Source organism: Salmo salar, chromosome ssa15 (assembly GCF_905237065.1).
Source record: "Salmo salar chromosome ssa15, Ssal_v3.1, whole genome shotgun sequence".
In the NCBI taxonomy this organism is placed as follows: domain Eukaryota; kingdom Metazoa; phylum Chordata; class Actinopteri; order Salmoniformes; family Salmonidae; genus Salmo; species Salmo salar.
The window spans coordinates 31,664,228-31,675,090 of NC_059456.1; the positions used below are offsets into that span (position 1 = coordinate 31,664,228).

Consider the following 10,863-nt stretch of genomic DNA (forward strand, 5'->3'; position numbering starts at 1 on the left):
CGGCAGGGAGCTTTGTCATGGAGCTGAGAATGACATCAGTAATGCTCTCACTGGTTCTTCTGAAGAAGGCCCCACACTGTTTCTCAGTTAACACCACCAATTGTATCATGAAAATCAGAGGACAATGGGAGGTAGCTTGATGTCTCTGGGATGGATGGAAGTGTCTTTGTGCTGTCATGTTTTGTATTTCCCTTATTCACATGAGGGGATACAACAAATCTCTGTAATGTCCAAGCCAAGAGCCATCAGGCTGATGGGAAAAGGCGCACAAATCCGTCAGCTATAATAGGTTTCAGAAGAAAGATTTACTGTAATGAAAAATGATCAACTACTATCATAGTATACAGTAGAATACAGTAGAATACACATACATGCATATCTCAACTGTTAAAATAAAACCATGTTCATTCAACTCATCCACACCAAAAGAAGAGAAAAAAAAGTTATTTCTATAGGTTAATTAATCATTTATTCCTTAAAGGAGGCTTTTTGCATGACAGGGACTTGGAATGCTGAATTTCATGCTAATGGATCCTGTGAAATCTAAATTGTCTTCCATTTCAACCCACAATATGCTTTCAATATGAAAAGGAGTGTATTGGTTGAGATACTGCACTCTTCCGGGTCTCGGGCCCTGTGTGTGTGCACAGAGTGCAAGATGGTCCAGCCAGCTAGTGCAAAACTGCTCTCCTCAGATCTGAAACAGCCGTCTCTTGTTCCCTTTCACCTTGGTTGTGTGTCCTCCCTGTCCCGCTGCCTTTCAGATTCATCTCCAGGTAAACACACTGTGGTAAGCCGCAAACCTTCAGCCAACAGCCGTTGTCACAGCTGCACAAGATAAAGGCCCAGACTCAAGACTCACTCACTCTGGTATATTTGCTGTCACTATTGGCAATTGGCAGCGAGCATTTTGTGGTTTCATCTCACACTGAATAGACTCGTTATGAATTTTGCTTTGATGAATCACAAGCTTAACCTCTTGTCTTTGTATTTCTTGAAAAGTTGTTTGGGCGGATGAGGGTAACTGGTAGAACAACTAATTAAAGGGATTTTAACTCCCTATGACACTGTGGAAAACATAATGAAACTGGCACACTCCGGTCCACTCTCTCTGAATATGTAAATGCATGTCAGAGTTTTGTGTTGCTGTTTTTTCTTATTCTTTCTGTCATTTTCTTTGAGAGCGACACACATCCACAGTCATGCCTGTCTTTTTTTTGAGAATGCCACACATCCACAGTCATGCCTGTCATTTTCGTTGAGAACGCCACACATCCACAGTCATGCCTGTCCTTTTCTTTGAGAACGCCAAACATCCACAGCCATGCCTGTCCTTATCTTTGGGAATGCCACACATCCACAGTCATGCCTGTCTTTTTTTTGGAGAATGCCACATATCCACAGTCATGCCTGTCCTTTTCTTTGCGAAGCCACACATCCAAAGTCATGCCTGTCCTTATCTTTGAGATCGCCACACATCACAGTCATGCCTGTCCTTTTCTTTGAGATCACCACACATCCACAGTCATGCCTGTCCTTTGCTTTGCGAATGCCACACATCCACAGTCATGCCTGTCCTTATCTTTGAGAAAGCCACACATCCACAATCATGCATGTCCTTATCTTTGAGAATGCCACATATCCACAGCCATGCCTGTCCTTTTCTTTGCGAAGCCACACATCCACAGTCATGCCTGTCCTTATCGTTGAGATCGCCAAACATCCACAGTCATGCCTGTCCTTATCTTTGAGAACACCAAACATCCACAATCATGCCTGTCCTTATCTTTGAGATCGCCAAACATCCACAGTCATGCCTGTCCTTATCTTTGAGAACGCCACACATCCACAGTCATGCCTGTCCTTATCTTTGAGAACGCCACACATCCACAATCATGCATGTCCTTATCTTTGAGAACGCCACACATCCACAGTCATGCCTGTCCTTATCGTTGAGATCGCCAAACATCCACAGTCATGCCTGTCCTTATCTTTGAGAACACCAAACATCCACAATCATGCCTGTCCTTATCTTTGAGATCGCCAAACATCCACAGTCATGCCTGTCCTTATCTTTGAGAACGCCACACATCCACAGTCATGCCTGTCCTTATCTTTGAGAACGCCACATCCACAATCATGCATGTCCTATTAGTAGCTTTCCACACATCCACAATCATGCCTGTCCTTATCTTTGAGATCGCCAAACATCCACAGTCATGCCTGTCCTTATCTTTGAGAACGCCACACATCCACAATCATGCATGTCCTTATCTTTGAGAATGCCACACATTTTGAGATCGCCAAAAATCCACAGTCATGCCTGTCCTTATCTTTGAGAACACCAAACATCCACAGTCATGCCTGTTCATATCTTTGAGAACGCCACACATCCACAGTCATGCCTGTCCTTTTCTTTGCGAATGCCACACATCCACAATCATGCCTGTCCTTATCTTTGCGAATGCCACACATCCACAATCATGCCTGTCCTTATCTTTGAGAACGCCACACATCCACAGTCATGCCTGTCCTTATCTTTGAGAACTTCACACATCCACAGTCATGCCTGTCCTTATCTTTGAGAACACCAAACATCCACAGTCATGCCTGTCCTTATCTTTGAGAACGTCACACATCCACAGTCATGCCTGTCCTTATCTTTGAGATCGCCAAACATCCACAGTCATGCCTGTCCTTATCTTTGAGAACGTCACACATCCACAGTCATGCCTGTCCTTATCTTTGAGAACGCCACACATCCACAATCATGCATGTCCTTATCTTTGAGAACTCCAAACATCCACAATCATGCCTGTCCTTATCTTTGAGATCGCCAAACATCCACAGTCATGCCTGTCCTTATCTTTGAGAACGCCACACATCCACAATCATGTCTATCCTTATCTTTGAGAATGCCAAACATCCACAGCCATGCCTGTCCTTATCTTTGAGAATGCCACACATCCACAATCATGCCTGTCCTTATCTTTGAGAACGCCACACATTCACTGTCATGCCTGTCCTTTTCTTTGCGAATGCCACACATCCACAATCATGCCTGTCCTTATCTTTGAGATCGCCAAACATCCACAGCCATGCCTGTCCTTTTCTTTGCAAATGCCACACATCCACAATCATGCCTGTCCTTATCTTTGAGATCCCCAAACATCCACAGTCATGCCTGTCCTTATCTTTGCAAAGCCACACATCCAAAGTCATGCCTGTCCATATCTTTGAGATCGCCAAACATCCACAGTCATGCCTGTCCTTATCTTTGAGAACGCCACACATCCACAATCATGCATGTCCTTATCTTTGAGATCCCCAAACATCCACAGTCATGCCTGTCCTTATCTTTGCAAAGCCACACATCCAAAGTCATGCCTGTCCTTATCTTTGAGATCGCCAAACATCCACAGTCATGCCTGTCCTTATCTTTGAGAACGCCACACATCCACAATCATGCATGTCCTTATCTTTGAGAATGCCACACATCCACAGCCATGCCTGTCCTTATCTTTGAGAACACCAAACATCCACAGTCATGCCTGTCCTTATCTTTGAGAACGCCACACATCCACAGCCATGCCTGTCCTTATCTTTGAGATCGCCAAACATCCACAGTCATGCCTGTCCTTTGCTTTGCGAATGCCACACATCCACAGTCATGCCTGTCCTTTGCTTTGCGAATGCCACACATCCACAGTCATGCCTGTCCTTATCTTTGAGAACACCAAACATCCACAATCATGCCTGTCCTTATCTTTGAGATCGCCAAACGTCCACAGTCATGCCTGTCCTTATCTTTGAGAACGTCACACATCCACAGTCATGCCTGTCCTTATCTTTGAGATCGCCAAACATCCACAGTCATGCCTGTCCTTCTTTGAGATCGCCAAACATCCACAGTCATGCCTGTCCTTATCTTTGAGAACGCCACACATCCACAGTCATGCCTGTCCTTATCTTTGAGAACGCCAAACATCCACAGCCATGCCTGTCCTTACCTTTGAGAACGCCACACATCCACAATCATGTCTGTCCTTATCTTTGAGTTTGCCAAACATCCACAGTCATACCTGTCCTTTTCTTTGCAAATGCCACACATCCACAATCATGCCTGTCCTTATCTTTGAGATCCCCAAACATCCACAGTCATGCCTGTCCTTATCTTTGAGATCGCCAAACGTCCACAGTCATGCCTGTCCTTATCTTTGAGAACGTCACACATCCACAGTCATGCCTGTCCTTATCTTTGAGATCGCCAAACATCCACAGTCATGCCTGTCCTTCTTTGAGATCGCCAAACATCCACAGTCATGCCTGTCCTTATCTTTGAGAACGCCACACATCCACAGTCATGCCTGTCCTTATCTTTGAGAACGCCAAACATCCACAGCCATGCCTGTCCTTACCTTTGAGAACGCCACACATCCACAATCATGTCTGTCCTTATCTTTGAGTTTGCCAAACATCCACAGTCATACCTGTCCTTTTCTTTGCAAATGCCACACATCCGCCAATCATGCCTGTCCTTATCTTTGAGATCCCCAAACATCCACAGTCAAGCCTGTCCTTTTCTTTGAGTTTGCCAAACATCCACAGTCATACCTGTCCTTTTCTTTGCAAATGCCACACATCCACAATCATGCCTGTCCTTATCTTTGAGATCCCCAAACATCCACAGTCATGCCTGTCCTTATCTTTGAGAACGCCACACATCCACAATCATGTCTGTCCTTATCTTTGACAATGCCAAACATCCACAGCCATGCCTGTCCTTATCTTTGAGAATGCCACACATCCACAATCATGCCTGTCCTTTTCTTTGAGAACGCCAAACATCCACAGCCATGCCTGTCCTTATCTTTGAGAATGCCACACATCCACAATCATGCCTGTCCTTTTCTTTGAGAACGCCACACATCCACAGTCATGCCTGTCCTTATCTTTGAGATCGCCACACATCCACAGTCATGCCTGACCTTTTCTTTGCGAATGCTACACATCCACAGTCATGCCTGTCCTTATCTTTGAGAACGCCACACATCCACAATCAGGCCTGTCCTTATCTTTGAGAACACCACACACCCACAATCATGCCTGTCCTTATATTTGAGAACGCCAAACATCCACAGCCATGCCGTCCTTATCTTTGAGAATGCCACACATCCACAATACACCTGTCCTTATCTTTGAGAACACCACACATCCACAGTCATGCCTGCCTGTTCCCTATTCTACATGAGTGCATTCTCTTCGAACACATCATTCACAGAATCAAAGAGATGAGAGGTATCTTGTTCTGAGGGTAATGCTATGTTCTACTCTACTTCTAATGTCATTCTTGATTTTAAGGCCATTGTGGTGCCTTTGTTGACACCCTTTGTGATTGATCAGCCTCAGCACATTTGGCAAGAGCAATAGGCCACTATAGTACTGTATTTCACTGCTTGTGAGAAGACCCTGATTGACCCAATAGTGCAGCTATCAAGTGGCCCATAAGAATGTGAGGCCACACAAGGTGATCTGACATGAACATTCATCTGTCTTCCCTGTGGCTCAGTTGGTAGAGCATGGTGTTTGCAACGCCAGCATGGTGTGTGCAACGCCAGGGTTGTGGGTTCGATTCCCACGGGGGGGGCAGTACAAAAAATAAATGAAATGTATGCATTCACTACTGTAAGTCACTCTGGATAAGAGTGTCTGCTAAATGACTAAAGTGTAAACTATCTATGTGGCAGCAGAAACCCATTATCACAATTTGCCATTGAATTTAGTCTACACAGTAGCCTTAATAAAATGGCACATAATTACTTCATAACATATCCATAAGCTATATATATTTATAACAGCATTAATAATTTGTTGACATAAGCGTTTCGTAAATGCGTGTATGGTTCTCGTGTTATGTATATAGCATATGGCTTAAGTTTTCGTTGCATTATTCTCATAGTCATTAGGAATAGTTTGTTATGAAAATGATCACAATTAAATATCAGACGTTCTTCAAACACCATGATCTAAAGATTCCATCGTGATGTAGGCTGGCCTGTGCGCGTGCACTCGTGTGTATTCGGCAAATACAATACCAGTTAAACTGCTCCAATAATATCACCTCAATCGTATCCTTGTTTTCCGAAGCTGGTTTTATCAGCAATTGCTGTGGACATCCATTCCATCTCTAGTGATCAAACACTTTAGATAAACTTCTCTTGTAACCGTCATATCAAACATAGTGCAGCAAGGCCCTCACAAAAGTCAATAGAATGATGGTCAAAGACAGAGAGAATAGACAGTGCTATGCTATGTTTGAATAATCTCTATTCTCCAAACTGCCACTACGAAATCAGGGGTAATTAAAATAGGCCTAGGAAAAAAAAAATCGATATTGCCTGAAATGTAATATAGTTTAGAGCTCAATCATTTGTAACCGACTGATGTATTTTCTATTACACAATGGACGTATAATAAAATAAATACAATTACATTACATTAGTTGCAGTAAGAATTTTAATTCAAGAGGCAACTATGCACAATATTCGGCATATAAATGAATGATGACTATCCAAGATGTAATGAAGTCCCTCGAGTTGACCCCAAAATGTTTGCAATGTTTCGAAATTCAAATAGGTGCAACACAACGTTCTACGAATTTCTGCTTTGATGTCAACACCACTGTGTACCTTATTGCTCCCTCGCAGCAGAATTGAATCGATGCATGGACCCCTGTACTTATTGCTGATATATAAACATTACCATGTTATAGTCCAAATCGGTATTCAATGTGGCCTAAATACGTATTTAAAGTGGTGGTTTATACCCATAATGTCCCAGTATCAATTTACCTATTTCTTACATCGGTGTATTATTGTGGTTTTGTGAAAATAACTGGTTAGGAAATGCCTTGTTTATTTTGACCCCAAAAAATGTATTACATATTTGATTAAAACTGTAAAATGTGAAACGCATATAAATTAAGTGAGGTGAAGTCCACACTCCTTGATAGAAACACTAATATTCGGTTGGTCAGAAGATGCCAAATCACATTATTAAGGCTAACACAGAGAAAGGGAATAGCATTAATATAAAGCCCTTAATATAAATCCCTCTTATAATTCTAAATTCCTTGTCGTTTTTTTATGGAGGAAAACAATCACACTTGATGTTTTGGATCATTTTAAATGGGTCTGGCCTTTTCAGCCAGCGCAGGTGTAAGCTACAATAGACGGTCAACGGAAGAGTCTCGTGTCTAGGTGTGAGCAGATTATTCAAATAGGGCACTGAAGGAGTGAGGATTGGAGGGTTGAACGCTCAGCGAAACGCAGTGCTGCTATACCACGGCAAGGCGAGGAGCCAACGTCTTTAACTCCTGTCATCGTCAGTCGCTTTACAGTGTCTGAAGGCACTCAGGGCAGAAAGATACCCATGAACCAGTCACTAGGCAGCAAGCAGAATAAACGACCTGGGTAGCCTGTGGTCCCAAATCGGTTTTAGGGCCGTTTTTCACTTCATTTTCTGCTGAGACTGAGGCTTTTGAGGGAAATTTGTTTTGGACTGTCCACAATGCTAAGCGCTGTTAAAATGGAAGGACACGAGCATTCAGACTGGAGTGCTTACTACGGAGAGCCCGAGGTGGGTAGAGTTTATATATGTATTTTGCTGTCTATACAACTCAATACTAGCCTTGAGATAATATTAACTTTGTGATCAAATATTGACTTGGGGCACCTACAAATTCTCCCGGATCTCTCCCCCATTGGGCACAGACGTCAATTCAACGTCTATTCCAAGTTGATTCAACGTAGCCTAATATCATTTAAATGTAAAAAAAACGTTGATTCAACCAGTGTGTGCCCAGTGGGTCTTTTTCGATATCCTGACCAATTTCTAGGGAGAATGGAAAGGACATTTATGAAATATATGACCTGAATAGGCTATTTCATATTTTGAAAATCGAATTGAATCCGAAATGTATTTCTAATTATTCAAGTTTATAGGCACATTTCTATTTTGACTATGGAATTATTACGGAGAACACAGTGATCAGTTCGCCTCATTGGGTTATTCGTTGATCCATTCCTTCCCTTTTCAATCGTTTTCGTTTTGCCGTGTAATCAGACTTGGAATACAATATCTTTACAATATTCTTTAGGATGTATATGCACTTCACTGTTTGAACGTAAATGTGACGTTACAATTTATAGCCTAAGATTGGATGTTTAACCGACTGAAAAATACATGTTTATATAAGTGACAACGAATTTATGTAGGCCTAATTATTTCGTTGTCATTTTACTAGAAGTCTTTATTTCACATTGTTAAAGCTATTATTGACGTTGTGCACTCTTTTCAGTGCTACACCTCAGTTGGAAACATGACACAACACACCGGGCTGGGAATGAACTCGATGAACACCTATATGAGCATGCCTGGAATGACTTCAACCAGCAACATGACAGGCAACCCCATGAATATGTCATACGTCAACACGGGTGTGAACCACTCCATGGCCGGGATGTCACCGGGCTCCGGGGCCATGCACGGTATGGGAGCAGGGATGGCGGGCATGAGCGCGACGCTGAATCCGAATATGAGCCCCATAAGCACCCAGTCTCCCTCGATGAATGCCCTGACCTCCTATAGCAATATGAGCGTTATGAGCCCCATGTATGGACAGTCCAACATAAGGTCAAGGGACCCCAAAACATACAGGAGAAGCTATACGCACGCCAAGCCCCCATATTCCTACATTTCTCTCATAACCATGGCCTTACAGCAGTCTACCACAAAGATGCTGACGTTGAATGAGCTATACCAGTGGATCCAGGACCTCTTCCCCTTCTACAGACAGAACCAGCAGCGCTGGCAAAACTCTATCCGCCACTCTCTATCCTTCAACGACTGCTTCCTCAAAGTGCCCAGGTCCCCGGATAAACCAGGCAAAGGATCTTTCTGGACTCTTCACCCGGACTCAGGGAATATGTTTGAGAACGGCTGCTATCTCCGAAGGCAAAAGCGGTTCAGGTGCGAGAAAGACGTCGGCAGGGAAACCGGGAGGAAAACTTCCGAGGGAGGCCCTAACAGCAGCCCAGAGAGCTGTAACGGTAACGAATCACCCCATCATACCCTGTCCGTTAAAGACGTCAAACGGCCCGTATCTGCCCCGAAACTCCGGCAGCAGGTAATGAGCCCCGCCGAGCACGCGCCCACTCCTGTCCCACAGACACACCATCTTCCGTCTCAACATCACTCGGTGCTCGTGCACGAAGCGCACCTGAAACCCGAGCACCACTATTCATTCAACCACCCTTTCTCCATCAACAATCTCATGTCGTCGGAGCAGCAGCAGCATCACCACAAAATGGACCTAAAAACGTATGAACAGATGATGCAGTATCACGGCTATGGTTCACCGATGACAGGGGCACTGTCCATGGGCTCAATGTCGACTAAAACGGGCTTAGATGTTGCTTCGACACCCACAGACACTTCCTACTACCAAGGTGTGTATTCGAGGCCAATCATGAACTCTTCTTGATTTTTATCTGCATTCAATTAACTTTTTCTAGCAATTACAATTTGTACATTTGTAAATTGGTTGTTTTTTTGTTTTTATGCGTCACATTTTATGGACATTGGACATGGAAGGGACTGTCTCAGTGTCAAATTCGTTCAAATTATGTTGATACGGGAAGAAATGATTTTATACAGCCATTTTTACATGAATTTGAAGGCGTAACTGTGTTACAAATTGTGAGACATTCTCTATGCCATAATCGTTTGTGTATCCCTTATAACTTATACGTTGTTCATGTGTATTCATGTAGCTGCTGAAAATCTATATTAAAGTATTATTTGATGTTTTTTTATATGACCTTTATGTGTGCATTACTATAAGGAAACATTGGAATACAGGCTAATTATGCAATAGGCTAACTGCATGATTCAAAATGTTAAAAACATCGAACAACTTTATTTAAGAAAGGCTAGCAATTATGGCAAATATAAAACAATGAAAGTAAGGGTTCTGTATTTATAGGCCTACGTGTACACACACACACACACACACACACACACACACACACACACACACACACACACACACACACACACACACACACACACACACACACACACACACACACACACACACACACACACACACACACACACACCAGGGATGGAAAACTCCAGTCCTCGGGGGTCTGATTGGTGTCACACTTTTCCCCCAGCCCCAGCCCCAGCTAAAACACCTGACTCCAACAATCAACTACATGATCTTCAGTTTAGAATGCAATTAGTTTGATCAGCTGTGTTTGCTATGGATGGGGCAAAGGTGTGACACCACTCCGGCCCCCGAGGACTGGAATTGCCCATCTCTGATATATAATATTAAATACTATTCAATAAGACAATATAGCCTATCCAATTGCCCACATTTAGGAAAAAGGTTTCAATTTTCGCCAAGAAACGAAACGAAAAGCACCACACCAAAAATAATGTATAATAATGCATTATTCATATTATTAAACGTAACTTAACCACATTATTTATTATTTATAAAACGAGTTTGGTTAGACTATTATTAATATGACATGTTATACAATGAACGGACAACCATGACAATTCCCGAATGATTTCCCGTTATATGTCCCACACCAGTCCTTCCCTGAACCCCAACGAGCACCAACATCATTTGCATATGATGCATGACATTTGTGTCATTTTCACACAATAGCTCCTGTAAAATAGACATGTGCACGGGAGGGAGAAAGAGCAGTACACAATGAAAGTGTTGGTGATGTTAGTCCCACATGGAGTCCCTGACACTGGGTTGCTGTTAAACCACTTAACGTG

General features: G+C 43.0%; 1 protein-coding gene across 1 annotated transcript; it reads left to right on the forward strand.

Annotated features, from left to right (window-relative positions):
* The first annotated feature begins 7,285 nt into the window (after positions 1-7,285).
* On the forward strand, positions 7,286-9,875 carry LOC106571241 (forkhead box protein A2). The gene is made up of 2 exons (XM_014144033.2): positions 7,286-7,638; positions 8,360-9,875. Exons 1-2 carry the CDS (start codon positions 7,570-7,572, stop codon positions 9,542-9,544), a joined length of 1,254 nt encoding a protein of 417 aa, XP_013999508.2. The 5' UTR covers positions 7,286-7,569; the 3' UTR covers positions 9,545-9,875.
* The last annotated feature ends 988 nt before the right edge of the window (positions 9,876-10,863 follow it).

Bases quoted from the DNA above. Each gene is read 5' to 3' on its own strand.
- LOC106571241 (XM_014144033.2), top strand. From the start codon at position 7,570: ATGCTAAGCGCTGTTAAAATGGAAGGACACGAGCATTCAGACTGGAGT. The intron at 7,639-8,359 runs GTGGGTAGAGTT...CACTCTTTTCAG, and splicing joins CTTACTACGGAGAGCCCGAG to TGCTACACCTCAGTTGGAAA.